General features: G+C 36.0%; 3 protein-coding genes and 2 non-coding genes across 5 annotated transcripts; 3 read left to right on the top strand and 2 right to left on the bottom strand.

Moving 5' to 3' along the window:
* Positions 1–203: 203 nt before the first annotated feature.
* On the top strand, positions 204–6,918 carry LOC105793075 (histone acetyltransferase HAC12). The gene is made up of 12 exons (XM_012622012.2): positions 204–1,688; positions 2,373–2,672; positions 2,761–3,039; positions 3,498–3,626; positions 3,849–4,052; positions 4,163–4,305; positions 4,443–4,740; positions 5,025–5,164; positions 5,608–5,686; positions 5,790–6,173; positions 6,272–6,477; positions 6,581–6,918. Exons 1-12 carry the CDS (start codon positions 204–206, stop codon positions 6,630–6,632), a joined length of 3,699 nt encoding a protein of 1,232 aa, XP_012477466.2. The 3' UTR covers positions 6,633–6,918.
* Positions 6,919–10,855: 3,937 nt separating this feature from the next.
* LOC105790379 (allene oxide cyclase, chloroplastic) lies at positions 10,856–11,933 on the bottom strand. The gene is made up of 3 exons (XM_012617953.2): positions 11,664–11,933; positions 11,454–11,575; positions 10,856–11,379 (listed from the first exon to the last, which is right to left on the bottom strand). The coding sequence occupies exons 1-3, from the start codon at positions 11,878–11,880 to the stop codon at positions 10,978–10,980; spliced, it is 741 nt and encodes a 246-aa protein (XP_012473407.1). The 5' UTR covers positions 11,881–11,933; the 3' UTR covers positions 10,856–10,977.
* A 1,982-nt stretch (positions 11,934–13,915) lies between these two features.
* On the top strand, positions 13,916–14,998 carry LOC128031965 (allene oxide cyclase, chloroplastic-like). Its single transcript, XM_052634133.1, has 3 exons — positions 13,916–14,188; positions 14,277–14,398; positions 14,475–14,998. The coding sequence occupies exons 1-3, from the start codon at positions 13,972–13,974 to the stop codon at positions 14,874–14,876; spliced, it is 741 nt and encodes a 246-aa protein (XP_052490093.1). The 5' UTR covers positions 13,916–13,971; the 3' UTR covers positions 14,877–14,998.
* Positions 14,999–24,961: 9,963 nt separating this feature from the next.
* LOC128032165 (small nucleolar RNA R71) lies at positions 24,962–25,067 on the top strand. The gene has a single exon (XR_008188294.1). It is a non-coding gene; the product is annotated as a small nucleolar RNA R71 (small nucleolar RNA).
* Positions 25,068–25,625: 558 nt separating this feature from the next.
* Positions 25,626–25,690, bottom strand: LOC128032112 (U7 small nuclear RNA). Its single transcript, XR_008188242.1, has one exon. It is a non-coding gene; the product is annotated as a U7 small nuclear RNA (small nuclear RNA).
* Positions 25,691–27,632: the final 1,942 nt, after the last annotated feature.

The raw sequence follows: 27,632 nt of genomic DNA on the forward strand, positions 1-27,632 counted from the left end.
AAGGTTAACTTGTAATTGAAACTTTGTTCAGTAACCAAGTGTTTTCTTTGTTTGTTTGTTTGTTTGTTTGTGATAATCTGAATATCTGATACGTTGGTAATATTCACTGTGTAGAATTTTGATTGGAAATAAGGAGTCCTCCAACTTGGACTGCAAGTTGGGGTGAGATGGTTCCTAATAAATGGCTTCCCGTGAGACCGAGAATGTCGAATTCTACATATTATGACCCATCTGTGGCTGATGCTAGATTTCCTTTCGCCGGACAGAATCAATCATTTTGTCCCGTAACTGAACAAGCTGCGAACCATGGTTATCTTCCTCCGCTTTATTTACAAGAACCGCTGGCAGATGCTACTAATCGGTTGAATCGAGCTATCCAACGGAAGGTTTTACTTGCTTATATCCAGTACAAGAATTCAGCGGCATTGTCGGGGAATGATGCTCCGGCTTATTTTGCCAACTATATGCATTCGACTGTCTGCTGTCAATATGTCTGTAGATGCACCAAATTCTTCTCACTTGCATCCCATTATGATGGTTGTCATGATGCTAGATGTGACATTTGCAACACTGTTCGGTATAATGCTGTCGTTGATACATTTCGTCCTGACTTTGAACATGTAAAAGGAGGTCTTCTAAGAGTTACTGGTAGTGGAGACTCTGGCCAGCCCACATATGGTAGTTCAGAAGCCATGCAACCTTTCCTGAAGCGTTTGAAGCTGGAAAATCCTACCGCTCCCTGCTTTCCTTGTCATGGTATGTTTTATACAATGGCTCCATCGCATGTTCAACCAAGTTATGCCGAGCTTCCACCCATGGTGCAGTTTTCAGAATCTCCTGTATCTTATAATTCTGAGGTTACGAAGGTGGGCGTTGAATTGCTACCAAAGCTTTTAGATGGTTCTACAATTGCCAACAGGATGGGTATGAATATGGAGGTGAACACTGAATTGCTACCATATCTTAGAGAAGATTCTACAAGTGCTAAAGAGATGGACAAGACTATGGAGATGAACATTGAATTGTTACCAAAGCCTACAGTAGCTAAAGAGATGGATAAGACTATGGAGATGAAAATTGAATTGTTACCAAAACCTATAGAAGATTCTACAAGTCCTAAAGAGATGGGTCATAATATGGAGGAGTGGAGCATCGAATTGATATCAAAGCTTATGGAAGATTCTCCAAGTGCTAAAGAGATAGATATGAAAATGGAGGAGGAGAACGTTCAATTGATGTCAAAGCTTACAGAAGATTCTTCAAATGCTAAAGAGATGGATAAGGATGTGGCAGAAAATTTTCCTGGTCCTCCAGAGGTGGTTATCGCTGGTTATAAAGTGGTGGAAACTGATCCTGTTTGTAGTCATAGAGAAGAGGATATTGGATTCATAAATGTTACTGACAATGCAGATAATGCAAGATACCACTTTAACAATTTGGAAATCAATGCTTTGCCCAGCTTCTCTGAAGAACTTGCAGCTGGTTGTGAAGAGGGAGAAACAGAAGCCAGGGCTAATTCCACCCAGGCAGAGTTAGCAACAAAAACTGAGCTCATTGCCCAAAAATCAAATGGTAGAAAGGAAATTAAGTTGGAGAGTCTAAAACAAAGAGGTGTGTCCTTAATAGAAAATTTCACAGCACAGCAAATCAAGGAGCATATATCAAGTCTTAGAGAGTGTATTGATCAGGTTTGTGCTTTCATTGTTGTTTATTGCTTTTATTTTCCATTTTGTGCTGTCTTGATTAATGGATATCCTACTTTAATAATCTACTTAAAATTGCTGTTAGAATGCTTTAACTTGACTAAACATGGATAGGATAGAACTTATGCTATTGAAGGATACGCATAATTGCACACATTCAAACATCTCATTGGAGAAAATAATATAATAGATAGGCGCATAAATAACTTTATAACATATGCAGCCACACCTCAACTAAAGTGCCTGTCAGCATGCATCTAACATCATGTCAATTTGTCTCTTTTGAAACCCCTGAAACATTTGAAAATTCCTTCCATACAAGTTTGAAATGGGTGGGTAAGGGCAGTAGGTAGCTGCCATTTTCTGAATGCTGTCATAGTGCTTTCTCTTAATTTTCCATATTCCATTGCTGCGTGCATTTTATATAATGAAGTATGAACCTTTTTAATCTTAATCAAACCCTTTCCTTTAACAAATCTGCATAAGAGCTGCACGAGTTTGTTCAATCATTTTGGCAGTACCTGGTTTTTGTTGTGTTAATATTTTTCGGAGTATTTTATCTTCCTGAAGTTGGTTGTCATATTATAATAGCTGCTGATACCCATTTTACAAAAGCATGGACTTTGCATTTGCTTGGGAAGGTGACATTGTCTTCTCTTATTAAAATAGGATCTTGGAAAGAAAGAAGGGGCAAACAGAAGAGTCAATGTCGACAGTAAGAACTCATGCCAGTTGTGTGGAGCAGATAAGCTTTCACTTGCTCCTGCACCAATATATTGTTCATCATGTTGTGCTCGTATCAGACGGAGTGCAAAGTATTACAGCATTCCTGAAGTAGATGGTATCAGATATTGTCTTTGTTCCTCATGCTACAAGTTATCTCGGTCTGAGAGTATCACAACTTCTGGGATATTGGTTTCCAAGGCAAAGCTGATTAAAAAGATCAATGACGAGGAAGCAGAAGAATGGGTAGGCAGGCTAATCCACAGTATTTATCTCATATTCCTGGAATTTCAAACTGATGAAAGACTCACTTGGTAATGTTGTGTTCTTGCAGTGGGTTCAGTGTGATAAATGTAAATCTTGGCAACACCAGATATGTGCTCTCTTTAATGAGAAAAAAAATAAGGAGAAAAAAGACTGTTTCCTTTGCCCAAAATGCTGCTTAGAAGAAATTGAAAATGGAGAACATAAGCCCCCGTTGGTGAAGACTGTTTTCGGTGCAAAAGATCTGCCGCCAACCATGCTTAGTGACCACTTAGAGCAAAGACTGTTTAGGTGCCTTCAGAAAAACAGAGAAGAGAAAGCAAAGGATACAGGAATGAGCATTGATGAGGTAAGATTGAAAGTATGAATGTAATGTACTCATTTTTGTAGCAGCATTGTTTGGAACTAATGTACATAAAATCGTTCTTTTGTTATCGGTCATGAATCAAGGGTTGGATTTCTATTAATATTGGAAGGTTGGAAAGATCCACCTTTTGCTAAATTGGTTTAAGGTCAGATGCCCATTTTAAAACTTACATTAATATTAGAAGGTGAAAGATATATACACATATACGTATACTCGTTCGAATATGAATTTATTCATGTAAACCAATAGTTTTAGGCATTTCTATTTTTTTTTCTTCTTCCCTTGCCCTTTTGCTTGTGTTTCATTCCTAAGCAGTTTTTGTTTTCATTTTCAGCAGTGAGGTTTTCATTTTTGACCGCTACATCTTTTCTATATTGCACAATGTTATTCGTACTTAATTTAGCTGTTTCATTGACAATAGACGTTCTATTATTCACTAGGTTCCTGAAGTAGAAGGTCTTGTTGTCAGAGAGGTGTTATCTGCTCAGAAACTTGTAAAAGTGAATGAGAAGCTTTTAGATATACTCAAGGATGGGAATTACCCTGCTGAATTTCCATACAAGTCAAAGGTGAGATATCTTTTGAAATTATTATATGTTTTGAAGGTAACTTGGTATTCCCAAATTTTAACATGCGGCCCTGACCTTGAGGTTTCTTAAAAGATTGATTTCTACCAAACTGTCTTAATGAGAACTGTGTTTGTTTTCCTTTAGCTATAATTTGCTTCTTTTTGGATCATTCTCTAGATTCTTGTCATTTTTACTATACCATGATCATTTTTCTTTTTTCAGGTTATTCTTCTGTTTCAGAAGATTGATGGGGCAGATGTATGCCTTTTTATCATGTACGCCCAAGAGTTTGGTGCAGAATGCAGTCAACCAAATCAACGCTGTGTTTATATCTCATATCTTGATTCTGTTAAGTATTTTAGGCCCGAAACAGAAACTGCTGCTAGTGGAGAACCTCTTCGAACTGTTGTTTATCATGAAATAATGGTATAATATATAGTTTTCTGCTCTAATTATTGTAGCTTTTCAAATTTCGTTAGTTGTTATAGTTGGATCCTGAGATTTTTCTTGCTTTTCTGTTCTGTTTCCATTTTTAGATAGGATACCTTGATTACTGCAAGAAACGGGGTTTTGCAACCTGCTACATATGGGCCTGTCCACCTACGAAAGGAGAAGATTATATCTTCTATTTCCACCCAGAGATTCAGAAAATACCGAAGTCTGATAAGCTGCGGCAGTGGTCTCTCTCTCTCTCTCTCCCTGTCACATATCTCTTATACATGCATGTCTTTTGTGTGTGCATGTTGCTTTGTATCTGTTTGTATGTGTTTCCTTGTTTGTATATATATCTTGACAGCAGCTTTTATGTGAGTGCAGGCATAAGACCATGCTACTAAAAGCTGCTAAAATGGGCATAGTGGTTGGTTTGACTAACTTATATGATCAATTTTTCTCCACCGGGCAATACAACTCCAAGGTCACAGCAGCTAATTTGCCATATTTTGATGGCGACTATTGGTCTGGTGCTGCTGAGGATGTGATAAAGCATATCGAGAAAGCAAGTGGAGAAGACTCAAAAAAGAATAAGAAAATTGTGTCAAAAAGAACATTGAAAGCCATGGGACACACAAATCCACCAGGTCATGCCACTAAGGATATTCTGCTGATGCAGAAGGTAAAAATTTACAAACCATCCTCTAGTTTTTACTCTCATATGGTTTTTGGCACATTCTTTGTCCACTTTCCTTCATGTTATGAAAGGAGCCTTATTTTTTTTGTCTATTCCTTTGAGCAGACTGGAATTACATGAAGGAAAATTGTAATTAAATCATTGTGATGGTTTCTATTATGAAAACATACTATTTTAAATCTGTTTAGTATAGCTTTCTATTGAATTCTTTTCTTATGCAACTATGATCGTCACTAATTATTTCATTTCTTTTCTTCCTGCTTTGTTAGCTGGGCCAAAATATTTTACCTATGAAGGAGGACTTCATCATTGCCCATCTGCAGTTTGTCTGCGTATGCTGCCATAGAACTATATTAGATGGATGGCGATGGTTTTGCCGTATGTGTAAAAGCTTTCAGCTTTGTGGAAGGTAATCATTCTTTATCCTCTTATTTATTAGAATATGCTCTGTCAGTGTTTATGCATTTTTTTTCTTGTTGACTTCTGGTTGGCACTATATTTCCTCCTCAGAGCTCCATTTAGGCATCAAGTTATTAGTAGGCTAGTAGCCTGAACACACTAACTTTTAGATGGTTATTCACTGTCTGGCAGTAAATTTGATAATATAAACCTATAATATGATATGCCTTAAGTTTTTTCAATGGAATCTTGGGATACATATTAAAACTAAAGCATCAAAGTATATCATTGTGGCAATTCTGTATGCTGTGGTCTGTGTTTGTTTATTCTCGTTCTTTAAATATAATTAGCATTCTCATAATGTTATCATACTCTTTCCAGCTTTGCTATTTGCGCTGCTTCTAGTGATGTATGTTTTATGCATTGGTCTATTTAATTCATGCCATCTTTCAGGTGCCATGATGCAGAGCAATATGTCTACAAGGATTCCACTCACACTTCATGCAATGGGGAAAAACATTCACTCTCTAGGGTAAATTCCGTTTTTTAACCATTTGTTTTTACCTTAATTACTAAGAATTTGCAATATTTAATGCATATATCTAAATTAAGTACAACTGTGTCTCTTTTTACAGATCATGGTGGATGTTCCTTATGATACCGATGATAATGATGCCAGCATGGATAGTGGTTTATTTGAAAATAGGTATAGGTTTTTGTTGTTCTGTCAGAAGAACAACTATCAGTTCGACACGCTTCGTCGGGCCAAGCATTCCTCGATGATGATCCTATATTACCTTCACAATCCAACATCATTGCTTGCTGAAACTACCTGCTGTATTTGTGACAAAGACACACCACTAGACCAGTGCTGGCAATGCAAGACCTGTTCGGATTTTTTTGTTTGTGCTGCATGCTATCACAGACATGGTTGTTCCTTACATGTTCATAAGTTGTCTCATCCTTCTGCTGTCGATTCCTCGGCCAAGAATAGAGAGGCTCTGAAGAAGGGATTATCGGTAGGAAGTTTGTTCCACATAAATACTAATAAATTCTGGTTTCCGATGTCCCTAATCTGATATTTTATTTTGTCAAAATCATGCATGCGTGTTAACAGAAACTGCTGGAAGTTTTGTTGCATGCCTCTGGATGTGATCACTGCTCCCACCCCGATTGCCGTCTTATGAAAAAGCTATTCTTCCATTCAAAAGTGTGCACTGTTAGAGCTGCTGGAGGTTGTAAACACTGTAATAAGATATGGTTCATACTGAGACAGCACTCCAGAAGTTGCAAAGAGTCCAACTGCAACGTACCACGGTGCAGGTAAGATCCAACTTGCGACCTTTCTGAAGCCAATTCTCACTTAAAACTAATTTAAAACCAGTTCCCCTGAAATTATTTCCTTCATTTTCTCTAAATTCAATAGGGATATAAAGCAGCATGCACAATCTTTGGCACTGAAGCCTGCAGCATTTTGATGAAGATATCTATATTAGGACTGGCTCTTGGCACTTGGGATTGGTCAGAGCACTCAGGTTATGTTTTGACAAGATCAATTCAAAATAATTGATTTAGGGGTTTTTTTTCCTTGAATATTATGCCTAAAAAATTAGTGAAATAGTTGCACCTCGTCATCGATGCTTTTTAAAAGCGTCGGAAAACATGGATGACGAGGTGCACATTTTATCTACAGGTGTAGTTTGTCATAAATTTTTTAATTTTCAGTTATTTTGTTTAAACAGATTTAAATAAAATCGTGTCAGTTTTTAGTGTTTGTATTTCAGAGGAGTTAATGTTTGAACCTTTTGGAATTAATAGACTAAAATAGTATTTGTTTCTATTGAAAAACAACATTATGAGTTTTATAATAATATAACCAAATATTAAACATAAACTAAAATAAATTCATCTGTGTTTAATACTTGGTTTTAGTGCTATTAAACTTACAACAAAGATTTTAGTACTATCAAACATAAATTAACGGCTTAATATACACTAAACTTGATCATTTTCTTTAAGTTGATATCTGAAAATTTTAAGGTAGCCAATCGTTACATTATACTAACTGGAGATGGGAATGAATAAGCAAGCCACATGTGGATTACTATTTAATTAATAAAAATATTCAATATAATTGGAAACTTTTTTTTCAAAATATATATAATTAAAGAATAAAAATGTGTAAAAGTCATATATCAAAGTGTCTCGAAGACTTCAAATTTTGTTCTGATAAGAAAAATACATTGTATATTGTTTCAAGAAAACGTGAATTATTTAGCTAAGTTGACCCCGCAAATAAAGAAGATTTACAATTGTTGGACACCCTCCAAAAAAAGCTTTAGATTTTCTTTGTATCCCTCAAATTTTCCGTGTAATTTAGTGTAGAATCGTTTTTGGACAAAATACCAATTACTGGAATAGACCTATTTCTCTGAAAACGCATCCACGTCGGTGCGTTGTCAGGTGACAAAGCAGGAAAGGAAGCGTTTTTCCACGTGGACAGAAAACGCATCCTCAAGGACGCGCTTTGTGTCCACGTGGACAAAACGCTTCCTTGAGGAAGCGTTTTCCCCGTGTCTTTGCGTTAGGGTTAGAGTTTTGGGTTTTGGGTTTTGGGTTAGGGTTTTGGGGTTTTTGAGTTTAGGGTTTTAAAGAAAAAATTAAATAAATAAGGGATTAGGATTTAGGGTTTCTTAATTAAATTAATTATAAATTTTTTAAAATTAGATTAGGGTTTCGTGTTTATGGTTTTTAAGGAAAAAATCAATTAAATTAGGGTTTAAGGTTACTTGAGTAAATTAATTATAATTTTTTAAAAATCATATTAGGGTTTAGTGTTAAGGGTTTTTAAGGAAAAATCAAATAATTAAGGTTTAGGGTTACTTGAGTAAATTAATTATAAATTTAAAAAAAATTAGATTAGGGTTTAGTGTTTAGGGTTTTTGAGTAAATTAACTATATGAAATAATATAAAAATATTCAAAATGTTTGTACAAATATATTAAAATAAAAATCAATCTCCATGCCTGCCGGATTCAGTGCCACATGGCGGTCGTCAACGGTTACGTGCTGGATTCCTCCTTTGTCTAGCTTCCGGCAGGGGTTGTGGTTGCTCCGGGGGGATTATGGTTCCTCCGATAAGGGATCTGGTTGTCGGTGTTGGGAGGATGACCCACCTTGATAGAATAGTGATTGTGGAGGTGTTTGCATCATCGACAACGAAGGTGTTTGAAACCCATAAGGTGATGGGGATTGGTAAAAAGAAGAGCTCCCCGATGACCCCTCGTACGATCCCTCGTGCAACGGTGGCCTATAGATCGGCGATCTACTTGGCGTAATCGAAAATGGAGATGAATCAGGCCATTGACTCCAACCTGCCTAGGACAAGAAGAAGGAAACATATAAGGGTTAGGATACATAAAAGGGCTAGGATACGCACCTGGCATCATCTGAAAAGGCTGTGCTGTGAGTGTCGTCGGTTGAAGTGTTGGGTCGGGTGACTGTGTCGGTGCTGTTGTCGGGTCTGGTGATTGTGTGGGCGCTGTTGATGCGCCTGCATCGTCGTCCCTTTTTCTTGGATTTAAAGGGCCATGTCGTTCCCTTTGGACACGCAATTGCTGTTGTCTCTCCTCTTACGATAGTAAATACGGCTTGCCATGGATCCTAAACCATGGCATGTATTCCGGCACGCACGCTAACTTTGGAACGATGATCGGTTCCCGAGTAGGTATATAATCATACCGATCTTCCCACATTTGGATATAGTGTGACCAGAATCTCGGCCAATCCGTATGCAATTGCCGTAAGTCAATTCTGTGATGATCATCCAATACCTCAGGTGCCACGGGAATCGGTTGTCAGAATCCAAATTGTCGTAATACTCTGTCCGACTGGTGCATCTCCACGATCGCAAAGTTGACCAATGGGACTTTCACATGCCAAGCGTTCGGATTTTGGAAGTATTCATCCGGAATTACTGCCCGAATTGTCGGATCCTCGTATGATGTCCATTGAAACTATATGAACATTATGGAAATATTAGTTATATACATAATACTAAATACTAAATACTAAATACGAATCGACTATCTCAATATGTATATCTATTTTATTTAAAACTTACTTGTGCTTCCGACCGTTGGTCTAATAGAAGCCGTATATCTTCAAGAGAGGTAGGTAATCGAGCATAACTTGCCGAATGGTTCCACCTAATTAAATAAATTTTTAGCATACAATTATATTTTAAATCTACGTAATAATTGTAAAATCTAATATAAAATTTACCTCGTTATGAGTGGGAATGTATATGAGTGGTCTACTCGAGGACGTAAAAATGGAAAGCGAAACTGTACCCATGACTGCAGTAGTGATAGGCAACCTCCGATTTTCACTTTATTCGGTCGTGTTGCCTCGCACATCTCCCGGTACAATGTTGCCAACACGGCAGACCCCTAACTAAATTTACTAGTTGCTCTAAAATCAACGAGTTTCAACAGCCATCTCAGATGTACAAGGTTCCGTGACAAGTCCGGCATCAGATAACCTCCAATTATCTCAAGAATGTATGCCCGAGCATATCGGATTCTTTCTAGTTCGGTAGAATCATCATCTGGCTTCGGGAATGTGTCTCGTAACCAGCCCATCTCGATCTGACCTCCGTTAATATTCTCCGGAATAGCGCCCAAAAGCTCGTAGCATACCGCTCCCCAATCACTAGATTGAACAGACCCGGTGACTGCGTACCCGTCCACCGGTAATCCCAATTGCAAATTTACGTCTTCCAACGTGATAGTACACTCTCCACATGGAAGATGGAATGTGTGTGTCTCGGGTCTCCACCTCTCTATCAACGCACTAATCAGTTTCGGGTCCAACTTGCATCCCCAGCCTACCGTCGCCACGTGCCAAAAACCCGCTTCCCGCAGGTAATTCTCTATCAACGGTGATGGAGGACCATGCATATTACGGATATAGCATTGCAATATCCGGTCTACAGACTTTTATAAGAAATAATAAAATAAAAATTATTTAAAATTGCATAAATGAAAAAAATCTTAAATAATATTTAAAAATTAAATTTAACACTTACCATTTTCATTTGTTCTACGAACATGTGCTTGTTATCGAGACAAATTAATTCTCTGGCTATTGCTAACACGATCAAATTTTTATGATTTAAAAAAAATTCAAAAAATAAAATTAGAGCTTTTTTTTTAATAATTAAAGAGAGCTTTAAGAGGAATTTGAGAGGAATTTGAGAGAATATTAGAGAGAATTTGAGAAAAAGGATTTAAGTGTGAAAAAAATGAAATGGGGGTTTATAGTTTTTTTTTTTACTGTTGGGGGGTACCAACGGCGATATTTTTTACCTTTTGTACTGTAGCGACACGGAAAAACGCTTCCTCAAGGAAGAGCTTTGTCCGCGTGGACGCAAAGCGCGCCCTCAAGGACACGTGGACAAAAGGAAGCGTTTTCATGCTTTGTCACCTGATAACGCGCTGACCTGAATATGTTTTTGGGAAATTAAGCCATTCCGATAATTAATTTTTTACCGAGTCTATTTCAATAATTAAAAAAAAACTTTTATTAGTATTTTGCCCATCGTTTTTATTTCACAAATAAAAATAAAGATGGGTAGGGCTGGGTGATTTATGTCAGTAATAATGACAGCCAATATGTATGTAAAATGCAGAGCAAAGGCTAAAAGCCAAAAATCATCCATTGGACAAAAAAGTTTAAAAAGGACAACACATTAATTCATTCTAATCTTAAACTCTGCTACAACAAAATTTATACTAAGATCCCATTGACATTGCAAATGATTTAATTAGTGAAATTTGCAATGGTGGCATGTGGCTCACAAGCCTTAGCAGCCGGAACGGCTTCAACAGCTGGGTGTGGGTCAACCGGCTTGCAAAGCAGCTCTTCTGGGAGTTCACCAATTCCCTTCAAATAGAAAGTGTAGAAAATCTTAAAGGGGAAGACGATTTGGTGGAGCTTAACCTGACCGGAGACGCCTTCAAAAATGCCAGACCCACCAGTAATAGCCAGATACGTGTCCTGGTAAGTCAAGTAAGGTCCCTGCACCGCTATGTGACCGTAGTCTCCGAAGTAAAAGCTGAAGATGGCCTCGTAGCGATCACCTTTCATTTCGGGTTTATGCTCTATTAATATGCATATTCCTGATGTTATTCCGATCCGTTTCTCCAAATCTCCCCTATATATCTGTATTTATATATATATATATTGAAGATTAATTTCATAAAATAATTCAGTGAAAATAGAAAAAGAAAGCTTACTTTGTTGCTAAAAGGGACAAGATCACCCAGTGAGTTCACAGATTTCTGACTCAAACGAAGGTAAGCTGGACTCCCACGATCTCTCTCATTCAACTCATACACATGTAGTTCTTGAACTTTTTCTGAAACAAGCACAAAAACCCAGATATATTAATCAACAACATCAACCCAAAGTCACCAATCAATTGACGGGTTTGAATCAAGATTTACCCGGAGCTGAGTTATCAGATGGAATAGCCTGGCTTTTGCAAGTGAAACCTCGCTTGGGAGCTGAGAAAGTGTTGGAGTTTGATGTGAAAAGCTTGTGGGTTTGAGGTAAACAAGGGTTTTTGATGGGCTTGAAAGATGAAGCTGCAGGCAACAAGGAATGGGTGGGTGAAGTTGATCTGATTATCCCAGAAGAAATGGTGGATCTTAAAGCAGACATACTGAGAGTGTGTTTGGAGTGAAAGAAAGTGGAGGAATTTGATGAGAAAATGAGCAAGTCTAGGGACTAGATTTATACAGGAAAGTGGAATTGTTGGTGGACGGTGATTTTTGACACGTGGGCTTTTAGCTTTTGGGTGTACCCAATGACGGTGCAACCATGAATAGTCAAAAGCAGTCTTCGATGTACAGCCGTTATCCCATGTGACGGAAGAACATGGTGCGTTAGATTCCGTATATGGTATAAATACGCCTTTCTCCTTTTTTAATATTTCACGTATTTTCCGATAATTAAATTTAAAGTCTTCGAGGACTGCATTTTACATCCACGTGATTTTTCTTTTAGATATTGGACTCCTTACAATTCGATCTAACAAACGATAGTAATAAATAGTAGTTACCTCATTATGGTTTTTCTTTTACCATCCAACTATGAAAAGTTATAAAATAGTCATTCGATTATTAGTAATTTTTTCTTTTTTGATAACCCAATTATGAAAAATTACAAAATGACCACTCAACTATTTAATTTTGTCTTTTTTGATTACCTAACTATCTTGGATTTTTGGGTGTTTCATTTTTTCTGTTAGCCAGCTGTGAATCAAAAAATAAAATTAAATACTTGAGTAACTATTTTATAATTTTTCATAGTTAGATGATCAAAAAGAAAAAAATTATAATTGAGTGAACTATATTATAATTTACCCTTTTAAAAATATGTTTATTTGGACAGGTAGGGGTTTCTTTTTTCTCTTTGAAAAACTGTCCACGTATATTTTGGGCAATGAATGGCTAAATGATGGAAAGAAATTAATGTTGCTCAATGACTAAACAAAACTAGAATTAAATTATTATCAATACTATTATTTTTTTATACAAAGTTTAGAAGTACGAAGATAATGTGTTTCAGTGCACTTAAATTCACTTCTTCTTGCACTGGCAACAATGTCGATGCCAATTGAGTAAAGACTTAATCAACATTTATACTATTATTTAAATGAGTGATTAAGTTAGTGAAACGAGTCAATTCGACAAAAAATTGATTAAGGAAATTATTAAAATAATCTTGGTAAGGATTTCTTTAATCCCTCTTACTTTCGAAATTGAGTAAATTAGTCCATCTCAAAAAAATCGGAGTAAATTAATCCTTATCAATTTCGAAAGTAAGCAATTAAGGACAATTAATCATGACGTTAATGTCTTTCGTCAATTATGCATAAATTTGATTGGTATAATAACAAGTTTAATTCTTGATATACATATTTTGCTAATTTTTCTGAAATTAATTGTCTTTAATCACTCATTTTCGAAATTAACAAGGACTAAATTGCTCAATTTTTTCTGAGAGGAACCAATTTGTTCAAACTCGAAATTGAGAGAGACTACAGAGGTCTTTTTACCCACACCAAAAAGAACTTGTCGATTATATTAATCGTATATAGATTGGCATCCTTTAAATCGATTTCATATTAATAAATTCCAAAAGATTTAATAATTAATTCTATGACAATTTAAAGTAAATTTAATAAGAGAAAAATCTCAAAACTATACATGAATTTTGGTTTAATGTGTAAATTTATACATGGATTTTACTTTTGTACAATTTCATACATGTAATTTTGATTTGATCCTATTCTCACAAATTATTAATACAATTATTGATATAGCATCATTTTATAATTATTTAATATTATCTATAATGTGCAATGGTAAGGCACGTTGCATTTCGGAGAATATAATTTCAAACTTTTGAAACAATTACGAACTCCAAACATAAAATGTAAAAATAAAATGATGCTATGTCAATAATTGTATTAATGATTGAGAATAATAAACTCACGTGTATTGTACAATAATACAAAATCTAACGCACCATGTTCTTCCCTCACATGGGATAACGGCTGTACATCGAAGACTGCTTTTGACTATTCATGGTTGCACCGTCATTGGGTACACCCAAAAGCTAAAAGCCCACGTGTCAAAAATCACCGTCCACCAACAATTCCACTTTCCTGTATAAATCTAGTCCCTAGACTTGCTCATTTTCTCATCAAATTCCTCCACTTTCTTTCACTCCAAACACACTCTCAGTATGTCTGCTTTAAGATCCACCATTTCTTCTGGGATAATCAGATCAACTTCACCCACCCATTCCTTGTTGCCTGCAGCTTCATCTTTCAAGCCCATCAAAAACCCTTGTTTACCTCAAACCCACAAGCTTTTCACATCAAACTCCAACACTTTCTCAGCTCCCAAGCGAGGTTTCACTTGCAAAAGCCAGGCTATTCCATCTGATAACTCAGCTCCGGGTAAATCTTGATTCAAACCCGTCAATTGATTGGTGACTTTGGGTTGATGTTGTTGATTAATATATCTGGGTTTTTGTGCTTGTTTCAGAAAAAGTTCAAGAACTACATGTGTATGAGTTGAATGAGAGAGATCGTGGGAGTCCAGCTTACCTTCGTTTGAGTCAGAAATCTGTGAACTCACTGGGTGATCTTGTCCCTTTTAGCAACAAAGTAAGCTTTCTTTTTCTATTTTCACTGAATTATTTTATGAAATTAATCTTCAATATATATATATATATAAATACAGATATATAGGGGAGATTTGGAGAAACGGATCGGAATAACATCAGGAATATGCATATTAATAGAGCATAAACCCGAAATGAAAGGTGATCGCTACGAGGCCATCTTCAGCTTTTACTTCGGAGACTACGGTCACATAGCGGTGCAGGGACCTTACTTGACTTACCAGGACACGTATCTGGCTATTACTGGTGGGTCTGGCATTTTTGAAGGCGTCTCCGGTCAGGTTAAGCTCCACCAAATCGTCTTCCCCTTTAAGATTTTCTACACTTTCTATTTGAAGGGAATTGGTGAACTCCCAGAAGAGCTGCTTTGCAAGCCGGTTGACCCACACCCAGCTGTTGAAGCCGTTCCGGCTGCTAAGGCTTGTGAGCCACATGCCACCATTGCAAATTTCACTAATTAAATCATTTGCAATGTCAATGGGATCTTAGTATAAATTTTGTTGTAGCAGAGTTTAAGATTAGAATGAATTAATGTGTTGTCCTTTTTAAACTTTTTTGTCCAATGGATGATTTTTGGCTTTTAGCCTTTGCTCTGCATTTTACATACATATTGGCTGTCATTATTACTGACATAAATCACCCAGCCCTACCCATCTTTATTTTTATTTGTGAAATAAAAACGATTCTACACTAAATTACACGGAAAATTTGAGGGATACAAAATCTCTGTTCCTCTCTTTCGAGAAAATCTAAAGCTTTTTTTTTTAGGGTGTCCAACAATTGTAAATCTTCTTTATTTGCGAGGGTCTACTTAGCTAAATAATCGCTGAATGTATCAGCTATAGTGGCAGCTCTGCGAAAACTATGTGAACTTATATTAATTAATTTAAAAATATATAATTTTTAAAAATATTATTTTATTTTAAGAAGGATTATACAAGTATCTCTTACAGACGATAATCGGGACTAAGTTCGAGTCTCTAGGGTCAAAACAAGGGAGGGACCCTGTTGACATACTTGTATCAGTAGAAGTCTACTGATAGAAGTCCTTGCTACTGTTCAATTATTGCTACTTACTTGTACTAATATATTTGTCCACTTGTACTTGTAAAAGCTTGTCACTACTAGACCTGTCCATGGGCCGGGCCGGGTCGGGTTCGGGCCGAGCCCGTAAAAAATTTTCGGCCCGCCTCCTAGGCCTGAGCCCGGCCCGGCCCGAAATACGGGCCTAAATTTTTGTCCAGGCCCAGCCCGGCCTATTTTTTAATAAACATTAAAAATTATTTTAAAAATAAAAAAAATAAAAATATATATTTTTTAAAAGTATTTTAAAAATAAAAAATAAAAATAAAAAATATATATTTATTATATTCGGGCCGGGCCCGGGCCAAAAGTGGTGCCCGAGGCCCGGCCCGTTTTTTAAACAGGTCTCGTTTTTTTACCCAAGCCCATATTTCGAGCCTATATTTTTACCCGAACCCTCTCATATTTCGGGCGGGCCGCCCGGCCCATGGATAGGTCTAGTCACTACCCAAAAATGACCCCAAAACTCACCTAGTTTGTCCATTTCTATTTTATTCATTAGGTCCTAATATCCAAATGCCCATATTTCTCGATATTTAGTATCGAATCAAAATCCGATTTCACATTCCTTCATTATGGACCTTGTACTTTTAATCTATATCATAATTTCTTAACAACTTTCAATTTATTCAATTTAGTTACTACTGTCATGAATCAACTATATAACTTAGTCGTATTTAATAAAATCCAACACTTATATCTACTTTCTAACTTAATCCTAACATAATCTAAACTTACAATTCATAAAGTTATTGTAACGACCCAAAAGTCAATGATGTTGAAAATTGCGATTTTGGGACCTCGTTTTCGTAAACTAAGCCCGTGAATATTAAATAGGGATATTTACGGAGTTAGTATATTGATGAATTGAAATTTGGTTAAGCGAGTTAGTCGAAATTGTGAGTTTAACAGGCCTAGGGACTAAATTGTAAAAGACATTGCTTTAGGTTTTTAATTGGCCAAAGACCTAGGGACTTAAATTGAAATTAGCCAAAGTCCAAAATGGTAATTAAACCATTTTAATTAGAGGATCGTGGATGATAGAGAATTCCATCAAGGTTTATTTATATTATCTTAAGTTAATTAAATTATGTTAATGATAATTAAGTTAAGTTAATTAGGTCTTAATCTAGCTATATATATGTTGAATTAGTGGAAACACATCATCTTCATCTTCCACCAACCTCCATAGTCGAAACCTAAAGAAGAAAAAACCAAAGAAAATGTTATATTATTATTAAATTATTATTCGTAGCTAAAGATGACGCTGGACTATCGAGAGGGAAAGGAAAGGCGAAAGTCGATGACGAGTTACGCGAGCTTTCGATTTGTATTTCTATTATTCAGAAACCATTTATTTTCTGCATGTCCATGTTAATTTGTGTCAAATAATATTGATGTGAGTTGCTATTGGATTTTTGAATTAAATTGCTTTGGTTGAGATTGAATATTGAGACAGTGACTAAATTGAATAGGATAAAAAGTTGTACGGCTTAACTAATATAGGAAACTAGTATGAAATTGAGGTAAATTATGTTATAATATATGATGAACTGATGTTGAATTGAGAATAATGGGATGTGAATTGAACTATATGATGAAATTGGAAAATTGGTTACTTTATTAACTGTATAGGTTTATACTTTGGTATATCTGATGATGTACTTACATACCAGTATATTTGTTTCAACTTATCCAATTGATGGTCACTAAACTAACTATAATAAGTAGGGAATATCGAATCCACGAGGACTGAAAGTACTATTAATTACCATTTTTCTATTATTTAGCCGATAAATTGAAGTGATTGTTTTTAATATAAAATTACTAAACTAATCTAACTAAGAACGCAACAGAGAATGAAATAGCAAAATAATCGAAGATAACCAATGGGATAGACAATACCCAGGAAAGAATCCACCTAGACTTCACTTATTATTATGAATTTGAATTAAACGATTTATTCACTTGTGTCTTGATCTGTAGAAATCCCTAAAATATGTTAATATCTCTTTCGAGAGTAAGAACAACTGACTCTAGGTTGATTAATTGAAATCTCTTTCTAATTAAAACCCCTATTGTCGCATTAACTCAAACTATGGATTCCCCTATTAGATTTGACTCTAATCGGGTAGATTTATGTCGTCCTATTTCTAGGATTGCATGCAACTTCACTCAATTATGCTAGATCTACTCTTAAACAGGGACTTTTGCTCCATTGAAATAAACACATTAAACTTGAATTAATATCTCAGAAATATTAAAACAAGAAATAAGCATACAGAATTGAGAACAATAATCAAGTATTTATAGCGTAAATCAGAATCAAATAATAAGATTCATCATAGGTTTCATATTCTCTAGGTATCTAGGGAATTTAGTTCATAATCCTGAATGAAAACATCTCAAAGTCAGAATAACCACAAGACATAAAGAAACTCGATAAAACTTTGAAAGAAATTAAATGGAGACCTTCGATCTTGAGGGAGATCTGCTTTCGAGTTTATTCCGATGACGTTCTTCGAGTGCTTTCTTCGATCTTCTCTGAGTGATCCCTTAGATCTTCTTCTAATTGATATTTATAGATTTTAGAATGCTCAGAAAGCCTAAAAATTAGGTTTTTTCACGTGTTTGGGAAATAGGGTGTGATATCGACACAAGCTGGCACAAAGTGTGTGGCCAGCCCGTGTGGCTCACATGGGCGTGTGGCCAGCCTGTGTGAAATACCCAAGCCGCATGGATCCTGGAAATAGCTCTATTCATCTGATTTTGACTAGTTTTTCGCTCTCAAATGCTCTCCTAAGTATAGAAACACGAATTTAAAGGATTATGAGCATCAAATTCACTAATTTACATCATTAATCATCCAAAAATACATTAAGAATGAGATTAAAATATGTTACTTTTACAACTTATCAAATATCCCAACACTTAAGTGTTTGCTTGTCCTCAAGCAAAATCCTCAACTCACAATTAAAATTAATCTTTCTCAACTCATAATTTCATCAATGATGTTTCATCATAATTCACAAATAATCATACATTGATAATTCAACTAAAATAGCACTAAAGATTCAAACAATCCAAGTAGAACATTTTTAAAACATGTAAATATAGGTATTTCCCCTTATCTAAGTAATTACCTTTAATTCAAAATCGACAAGAACCGACATCCTCACTAAAGATTCACTCAAATCACTCAAAGTGTTTAAGGTTCAAGAATAAGCACCCAACAGTCAAACATGAAAAGTCATTACCATAGGCTTGCATGAAAATCAAATCTCCACCACTATAAAATGAGATGATACACAAATCAAAAGGCCTTTAAGATGTTGTAATGGGGCTTAGGTTAAAGGTGTGAAGAAAGGCTAAAAAAGATGGTTAAAATCGAGATCGAATTGATAAATTTCCAAACTAGAAAAATGAACAAATGCTGAATTAAAAACAATTACATCAATCGAAAACTATTCAAGAATAACACGAGCTTCTTCTCAAAATATGAATTTAACTGTTCAAGCTCAATTAACATAGAACTAAATAATAATCAATATATATGTATTTTTTCGATATTGTTACTCTTTTTTTCTACAATAAGAAATAATTCATCAAATTAAACAAAAGGACTTAATTAGGCAATTGACCAAATCAAATCTCGATAAAAAGAGAGTCAATAAGATGGGAAAAATTCTCAACGAGTAAAAAATGAGTTATGGGTTAACATTAATAGGTAAATCAAGAAACGGTGTGTTAGGCTTAATGGGGTTCACTAAGGGTTAATTATGTAGGTAGACTTTTTATAGGATAAGTGGGTTAAAACCTAAGTGTCTTTATCATCTTAGTATATCAAATCAAATGTGTAGTCTTGACATGTATAATTGACGCAACTTCTAGAATAACAAATCAAATTGACACACTCATAACCAATAATAAAATGAGCAAGAAAAATGTATGCTCTAAAAGCTCAAAATCTCACAAAAAAATTATGGTTTTTGATGTCAAACTTGTAAATTTAAAACTTCAAGGTAACACCTCAATTCAAGGAAACAACTTAAAATTTTTTTAATTCTAAAATAAACTTATCATGCTTGATTCTCTCATGTCTTAAAGTTTAAAACAACCAATGCATAAATATCTATGAATTTAATCCAAAACATATCAATAAAAATCACAAATCGATAAAAAAATTATTCTAATAGAAGTATGAGAAAATTACTTAAACACAAAACATAATTCGGGATTTTCTAATAATTATATAAATAACCTCCCCACACTTAAGATGTACATTATCCTCAATGTACAAACAGATATAATCACAGTATAAACAGAACATAATAAGAGAGGGAGAAAACTGAAATTGCCCTGAATATTGAATGAAATCCTCAGAATAGTGAAAAGCGGAATTGTAGTCAAATCTAAATGTAGAGCATGATTCTGAGCAAACTAATAAGAAAATAAACACAAATAGTGAAGAAGATTAAGGGGTTATAACTCGATTAGAAACAACCATAAAAATAAAAATATAGTTCAAAAGATAAAAACGAAATAAGTCTAAGAAAATAATAATAAACATAAAAATAAAAATAAAATAAATAAACTTAGTGATCCTTATCATCAGAAGCGTCGGTATTGTAAGTCGTCGGTGCTGAGGAGGAGATATGGAGATACTGACAGACATGCTGCAATGTCGCATCAATACTGTTGAACCTATGAAAGCAATGCTGCTCAAAGTGAGTGAACCGCTCGGAGAGGTCCGCTAAAGTAGCAGCAGAAGAAATAAGACAGTGACTCAATGGTGGAGGATGAGGTGAGTCCTCGTGATGCAAAGGGACATCATCAGTGAAGTCTTTGGGTTTATTCTGAAAGTCGGAATGAATTAATCGATACTGAGGAGGATCTACTCCACGAAGCCACTCGATCATCCTCATATGGGTCATACTCGATATTCTCTGTGGGGACATCTGGCCGGCGAGTGTAAGTGTAAAAAATTGCTTCAGTGTGTCGAGGACACCAAAGTGTTGAGCTAGTCGAGTCACATAAGGGCCCAAACAGATAGGACCCTTCTTGTTGCGGTCTATCTGATGGAGAAAAGCTAGGGCGATGAAATAAGCTAAATCAAAAATATGGTTGGTGGCCATACTCCATAAAAAATAGACATCGATAGTACTGACGACTCTGGTGCTCTCTCTCCTATCAGCCAAAGTATGAGCTAAAAAGGCGTGAATATACCATAAAACCGGAGGGAGAGAAGTCTCCTTCGAGCGACTCGCTTTATAAGGTGTTATACTCGCCGTAAGATCTGCCCAACAACTAGCTGATGAGTAGTGGATGTGCTGATATAGGTGGAGGAAGTTCTCAGCACTCATAAATTCCTTAGTCTGTAGTCCTAAAGTAGTGCCAAACTCTAGGACACTCATATGGCGCACTAGGCCATTGAGTCTGAAAGTGATAGTGTCTGACTCGTCATGAGTTGTCATCTCATGTTGGAGAGTAAATGTCGATCAAAACTCCAAAGTCAACTCCATGTATGTGGGCTCAATGATAGAGAAGAATTGGTCACACGGGGATATAGCAATAAAGGCTCGAACAAGATCAGCTAGGTGGACCTGTTCCAAAGCGGCCCAATCAATACATCGGCCTAAGCCTAGTGGTCACAATCGAAGTAGCTGAAATAATTCCTCCTGGAAACTCGCTAAAAATCAGAGATAAGGATGGCAGGCCTCGACGGAGGCGCTCGAGGAGGAAGTTGCGCCAGGTGTCTTCTGCTTTTTCGAAGTGAGGACGATGACTTTGGACTTGCTTCTAGTGTTCGTCATGGTGTATCTGCAAGAAAAAAAGAATCAGAACACGTTCAGTATGTAAGTATTATTATTGTAGGAATCGACATAATGGATTAGTGCAATCATGAACAAAACGACAATGGAATCTAACGAAATCTAGAAGATCAAACATGTTACTAAATGCTTGAATCCAAATGAGACATAAAAAATAATAATAATCATGGTAGAAGAATGGAACGAGCAGAACAGAAACAGATAAGACCAAAAGAAAAATAAGAAGACTAAAAACAATAATAGAAACAATAAGTAAATGTAGCAGTAGTAATAAAAATAAATCAACACTAAAAAATCTAAAAAGAAAATTACTAAAGAGAATAAATAAAAATAATAAGCATAGTCATAAAAGTAAGTAGCAGTGAACAGAATAATAATAATAATAATAAATACCATTAAAGAAAAGAGGGAAAAATAAGAAAATAATAGAATAATAAATAAAATAATTAATTAAAAACAAAATAATAATAATAATAAGGCAAAATGGGGTAACCAACGGTGGAACGATAGAAAGTCTACGGTGGTGATGGAGAAAACGACAGCGGAGCGGTAGTGGTTCAGGGCGGGCGTACGTGTGGGCTGAGAGTGTGGGATGGTTTAGTGAATGCTGAGTGAAAGAAGATGGGGGAGAGTGTAACGGGGACGACTGTGGGGGTCGGGGTGTGTGTGGAGAAGGAAAGGAAAAAGAAAAAGGAAGGAAAAATGGAAGAAAAATAGGGTGAAGAGATGCCGGCGATGAGGTACGACGGTTGGAATGGGGGAGACGTTGGAGTGGGGAGAAAGGAAAATAAAGGGAAAGGGAATGGTAAGGGATGTAGGGAGTGGGGTGGCTCGAAGGGTGGAGGAAAGTAGGAGAGGGCGTGGGTAATTGAAGAAGATGACGGTGGCAGGAGAGGTGGATGATAATTGGTTGACGGCGGCTAAGGTTAAGGGGTTTGAGAAAGATGAAAGTAAAATAAAAACTTAGGGTTTGGGGGTTAAAAGGGGACATAGTCGTGTAAGAGCCTGTGTTGGGTTACACGGCCGTGTCACACGCCCGTGTGAGGCATTTTTAGTCCATATACATTTTAAAAATATTGGCCCAGTCTTCACACGGCATCGGACACGTCTGTGTGTCCAGGCCGTGTGGAACACAATGTCGTGTTACACAGCTGTGTGTAACCTCTTTCACTTCTCCCACTACCGTGTGAACTCCCACACGCCCGTGTAGCTTGGCCGTGTCTCGCACACTACCATGTGCCTTGCCCGTGTAACTCTGACTTGATTTTAAAATGAAAAAAAATATCTTCAAGTTTCACACGGCCTAGGGCATGCTCGTGTGCGCAGGCCGTGTGGACTATTTTAGACCGTGTGATAATCAAATTTTGGAAAATTTAAGTCCCAAGATCCACACAGCCAAGGACACGCCCATGTGTCCAAGCCGTGTAGGTTATATAGCCATATCGCTAGGCCGTGTAACTCATTGTCGAACCATTTTTTGTGTACATGGCCTGTGACACACCAGTGTGTCCTGTCCGTATGGGTCAGAAACACTTTTTTTTTTAATTTTGAAAATTAATTAGTTTTAAAAATATCATGAAATAAAATTATGAAAATTAGTAGTGTTAACACTCAAGTTGCCTCCCGAGAAGCGATTATTTAAAGTCTAAGCTCGACTTACCTCGTATTCGCACTGTCACAATGGTTCACGGAGTCGAAACTCCTCTTTCTCGTTATCAATTCTATTACCAAAATAAGGTTTAAGATGAGTACTATTTACCTTAAATGTGCCAAATTCAGAATGAGTTACCTCGACTATAACGTATGGGAGGACATTCAGTACCGTAAAGGGGTTTGATCCGTTTACATCAAGCTCCGAAGTGGCAATTCGAGGATCCATTTTATCTAGCAGTACCTGGTCTCACACCTTAAATTGGTTCGTTCCATCCACATGCTTATCATAGAGCCGCTTTGGCTCTTCATCGTGTTTTCTCGGTTTCCCCTTGACATGTGTCCGCCATTCATCTAGTTCATCAACTTATAACATTCGTTCTTCATGAGTCATTCTATTTCTGTCCCATGGACTGGAACATGGTTTCGTCACGTTTTTCTGAGGTGTTTCCTGTAAAGAAGTTTGAGCCACAAGGTTACTCATATTAACAGAACTCGTATAATCATCTCGATCATTAGATGTCTCAACAGAATTATGATCTTGAAGTGTAATCGTTTCGTCACCTACACGAAGTATTAATTCACCTGTACCAACATCAATAACAGTTCTAGTAGATCCTAAAAAGGGCCGACCCAGAATCAAAGGTACGTCACTATCCTCATCCATGTTTAAAACAACAAAATCAAATGGGAATATGAATTTATCAATTTTGACAAGAACATCTTCAATAATACCCCTAGGAAATCTAATGGTTCTATCTGCTAATTGAATACTCATCCTTGTTTGTTTGGGTTTCGTAAGACCTAATTGCTTAAACATTTTATAGGGCATGACATTGATACTCGCCCCTAAATCAGCTAAAGCATTATTAACATTTAAACTACCAATTAAATAATGAATAGTAAAACTCCCTAGATCTTTCAATTTGTTAGGTAATTTATTTTGCAAAATAGTTGAACACACTACATTTAGCTCCACATACGACGAATCATCTAACTTCCGTTTGTTTGCCAAAAGCTCCTTTAAAAATTTAACGGAATTGGGCATCTGCAAGAGAGATTCAATAAACGGTAAGTTAATATGTAACTTTTTCAGAAGTTTAAGAAATTTACCAAATTGTCCGTTCGTGTGGTTTTTCTTTGTCGCCTTAGGATATGGCACTCGAGGTTTATAATATTTACTAACCGATTTTTGTTTATTCTAGCTTACTTCAACCTTACCGTTGCTTACCATAATTTCTTGCCTTGGTTTTGATTCAGATTCAACTAACCATTCTTCATCACGAACAGTAATTACATGAAGCTACTCTCTTGGATTAATTTAGCGAGTTGACCTATTTGGTTTTCGAGCTATTGGATTAACATTTGCTGATTTTTAAGTGTTGTATCAATATTTTGAAAACAGGTTTCTAACACCAGGATACACTTCGTCAACATCTCTTCAAGGTTTAGCTTCTTTTCTTGCTGGTAAGGTTGTTGTTGGAAGCCTAGAAGGGGTTGTGCTCTTTGATTACCTTGACCACCCCAAGAAAAATTGGGATGGTTCCTCCAACATGCATTATAAGTGTTACTGTAAGGATTATTTTGAGTTCTAGAATTATTACCCATATAGTTGATTTATTTGCTCTTTATGCTAGGACCGTAGGGTAAATATTTTGGATTGTTCATTCCTCCTCCATTCATATCGCACTGCATCACCGGATGTACTTGCGTAGAACCATATAAACCATTAATTTTTTATTTAAAAGTTCTACCTGATTCGATAACATGGTGATCGCATCTAAGTTAAAACACCAACTGCTTTCATCGGCTTCGTCCTCATAACTTACCACTGATAATTATTCAGTGCCATCTCTTCTATAAATTCATAAGCCGCTTCAGGTGTTGTATTGTTCAGAGTACCACCGGCTGCTGCATCGATCAACTGCCTAGTTGAGGGGATCAAACCATTGTAGAAGGTTTGAACCTGTAGCCATAGAGGTAACCCATGGTGAGGGTACATTCTCAATAAATCCTTATACCTCTCCCATGCATCATATAGGGTCTCTAAGTCGATCTGCACGAATGAAGAGATACCATTCCTCGCTTAGCTGTCTTAGCTGGTGGGAAGTACTTCAGTAAGAATTTCTCGGTCATTTGCCCATGTAGTGATAGAACCTTGTGGTAAAGAATTCAACCAAGGTTTAGATTTGTTCCTCAACGAGAAAGGGAATAACCGTAGGTGAATGGCGTTGTCAGAAACGACATTTATCTTGAAAGTGTCACAGACTTCCAGAAAATTAACCAAATGAGTATTTGGATCTTTGTCTTGCAAACCATCGAACTGAACAAATTGTTGTGCCATCTGAATAGTGTTTGGCTTCAGTTTGAAATTATTTGTAGCAATAGTGAGCCTCACAACACTTGATTCAACCCCAGTTAAAGTGGGTTTGGCATAATCGTACATAGTACGAAGAACAGAATCTAGATTTACAAGATTCGCAGCAACTGTAGGAGGTAGCTGATTATTCTGATTATCACCCATCTTCTCAGTAATAATAATAACGTCCTCTTACTCGCCTACTATACTCTGTCAACTCTACCTTGCTTCTCTACGATTTCTGCGAGCTGTACTTTCAACCTCACTGTCAAATAATAATGGTCCCGACGGGTTTCTTCTAGTCATAAACTAAAGGAACCTGCTAGAAACAAATAAAAGAAAAGAAAATTTTGAATGCAAAAATTAAACTAATAATAAAAAACATAATAAAAATAAAAAAATGGCTAAATTAATAAAAATTGAGTGTTCCTAATATTTTAGTCCCCGGCAACGGCGCCAAAAACTTGATGGTCACTAAACTAACTATAATTACGACAAAAGCAAGCGCACCTATCAAACAATAGTATAGCTATGGTGAGTAGGGAATATCGTATCCACAAAGACTAAAAGTACTAGTAATTATCGTTTTTCTATTATTTAGCCGATAAATTGAAGTGATTGTTTTTAATCTAAAATTACTAAACTAATCTAACTAAGAACGCAACAGAGAATGAAATAGCAAAATAATCGAAGATAACCAATGGGATAAACAATACCCAAGAAAGAATCCACCTAGACTTCACATATTATTATGAATCTGAATTAAACGATTTATTCACTTGTGTCTTGATCCGTATAAATCCTTAAATTATGTTAATATCTCTTTCGAGAGTAAGAACAACTGACTCTAGGTTGATTAATTAAAATCTCTTTCTAATTAAAACCCCTATTGTCGCATTAACTCGATCTATAGATTCTCTTATTAGATTTGACTCTAATCCGGTAGATTTATGTCATCCTATTTCTAGGATTGCATGCAACTCCACTCAATTATGTTAGATCTACTCCTAAATAGGGACTTTTGCTCCACTAAAATAAGCACATTAAACTTGAATTAATATCTCAGAAATATTAAAACAAGAAATAAACATACATAATTGAGAACAAGAATCAAGTATTTATCACGTAAATCAGAAATCAAATAATAAGATTCATCATAGGTTTCATCTTCCCTAGGTATCTAGGGAATTCAATTCATAATCCTGAATGAAAACATCTCAAAGTTAGAATAACCACAAGACATAAAAAAATTCAATAAAACTTCGAAAAAAATTAAATGGAGATCTTCGGTCTTGAGGGAGATCCGCTTCTGACTTGATTCCGATGGCGTTCTTCGACTACTTTCTTCGATCTTCTCTGAGTGCTCTCTTAGATCTTTTTCTAATTGATATTTATAAACTTTAGAATGCTCAAAAAGCCTAAAAATTGGGGTTTTCCGCGTGTTTGGGAAACAGTGTGCGATATCGACACGGGCTGGCACATGGGCGTGTGGTCAGCCCGTGTGGAAATGCCCAGGCCGTGTGGATCCTGAAAATAGCTCTATTCATTCGATTTTGGCTCGTTTTTCACTCCTTTCGCTCCCAAATGCTCTCCTAAATATAGAAACATGAATTTAAAGGATTAGGAGCATCAAATTCACTAATTTACATAATTAATCATCCAAAAATGCATTAAGAATGGGATTAAAATATGTTACTTTTACAGCTTATCACTAATGATGCACTTGCATGCCAATATAATTACTTCGATTTATTAGATGATGCACTTAAAGTATCAATAGGACTATTTCCGTTTATTCGATGATGCACTTATGTGTCAATATGATTACTTTGATTTATTCGATGATGCATTACGTGTGACAGTATAATTGCTTTGGTTCATACAATGATGCACATCGCGTGCCAGTATAATTGCTTCAACTTTCCTGATGATGCATTATGTGTACCAATATCTTTCCTTCGGTTTATCTGATAATGCAATGTGGTGTTAGATTGAAATGCAGGATGACGGATCTGCGTATCCAATTTGAGGCTGTGTTGGTTAGTAGAGTTACAAATGAATGAATTGTATAAATGTTATGTGAAGTGATATATGAATTTGAATTGTAATAGTTGAAACAAATGGAAAACGGGCCCTAGGGATGAATTGAGTACGAATGAACTTATGAACTCGAAAATGATTGAAATGGTAACACAAGGTTGAGTATAAATATATGTATAAATGAGTTCAAAATGATGAATTTATACTTGTGAATTGAATGGTATGTTTAGATACTCCTGTGTTGAATTGAGTTG

This window comes from Gossypium raimondii, chromosome 8 (genome assembly GCF_025698545.1).
Source record: "Gossypium raimondii isolate GPD5lz chromosome 8, ASM2569854v1, whole genome shotgun sequence".
NCBI classification, from domain to species: domain Eukaryota; kingdom Viridiplantae; phylum Streptophyta; class Magnoliopsida; order Malvales; family Malvaceae; genus Gossypium; species Gossypium raimondii.

Bases quoted from the DNA above. Each gene is read 5' to 3' on its own strand.
- LOC105793075 (XM_012622012.2), top strand. From the start codon at position 204: ATGTCGAATTCTACATATTATGACCCATCTGTGGCTGATGCTAGATTT. The intron at 1,689-2,372 runs GTTTGTGCTTTC...TTATTAAAATAG, and splicing joins TTAGAGAGTGTATTGATCAG to GATCTTGGAAAGAAAGAAGG. The intron at 6,478-6,580 runs GTAAGATCCAAC...TAAATTCAATAG, and splicing joins TGCAACGTACCACGGTGCAG to GGATATAAAGCAGCATGCAC.
- LOC105790379 (XM_012617953.2), bottom strand. From the start codon at position 11,880: ATGTCTGCTTTAAGATCCACCATTTCTTCTGGGATAATCAGATCAACT. The intron at 11,576-11,663 runs GTAAATCTTGAT...TGCTTGTTTCAG, and splicing joins ATCTGATAACTCAGCTCCGG to AAAAAGTTCAAGAACTACAT. The intron at 11,380-11,453 runs GTAAGCTTTCTT...ATATAAATACAG, and splicing joins TTGTCCCTTTTAGCAACAAA to ATATATAGGGGAGATTTGGA.
- LOC128031965 (XM_052634133.1), top strand. From the start codon at position 13,972: ATGTCTGCTTTAAGATCCACCATTTCTTCTGGGATAATCAGATCAACT. The intron at 14,189-14,276 runs GTAAATCTTGAT...TGCTTGTTTCAG, and splicing joins ATCTGATAACTCAGCTCCGG to AAAAAGTTCAAGAACTACAT. The intron at 14,399-14,474 runs GTAAGCTTTCTT...ATATAAATACAG, and splicing joins TTGTCCCTTTTAGCAACAAA to ATATATAGGGGAGATTTGGA.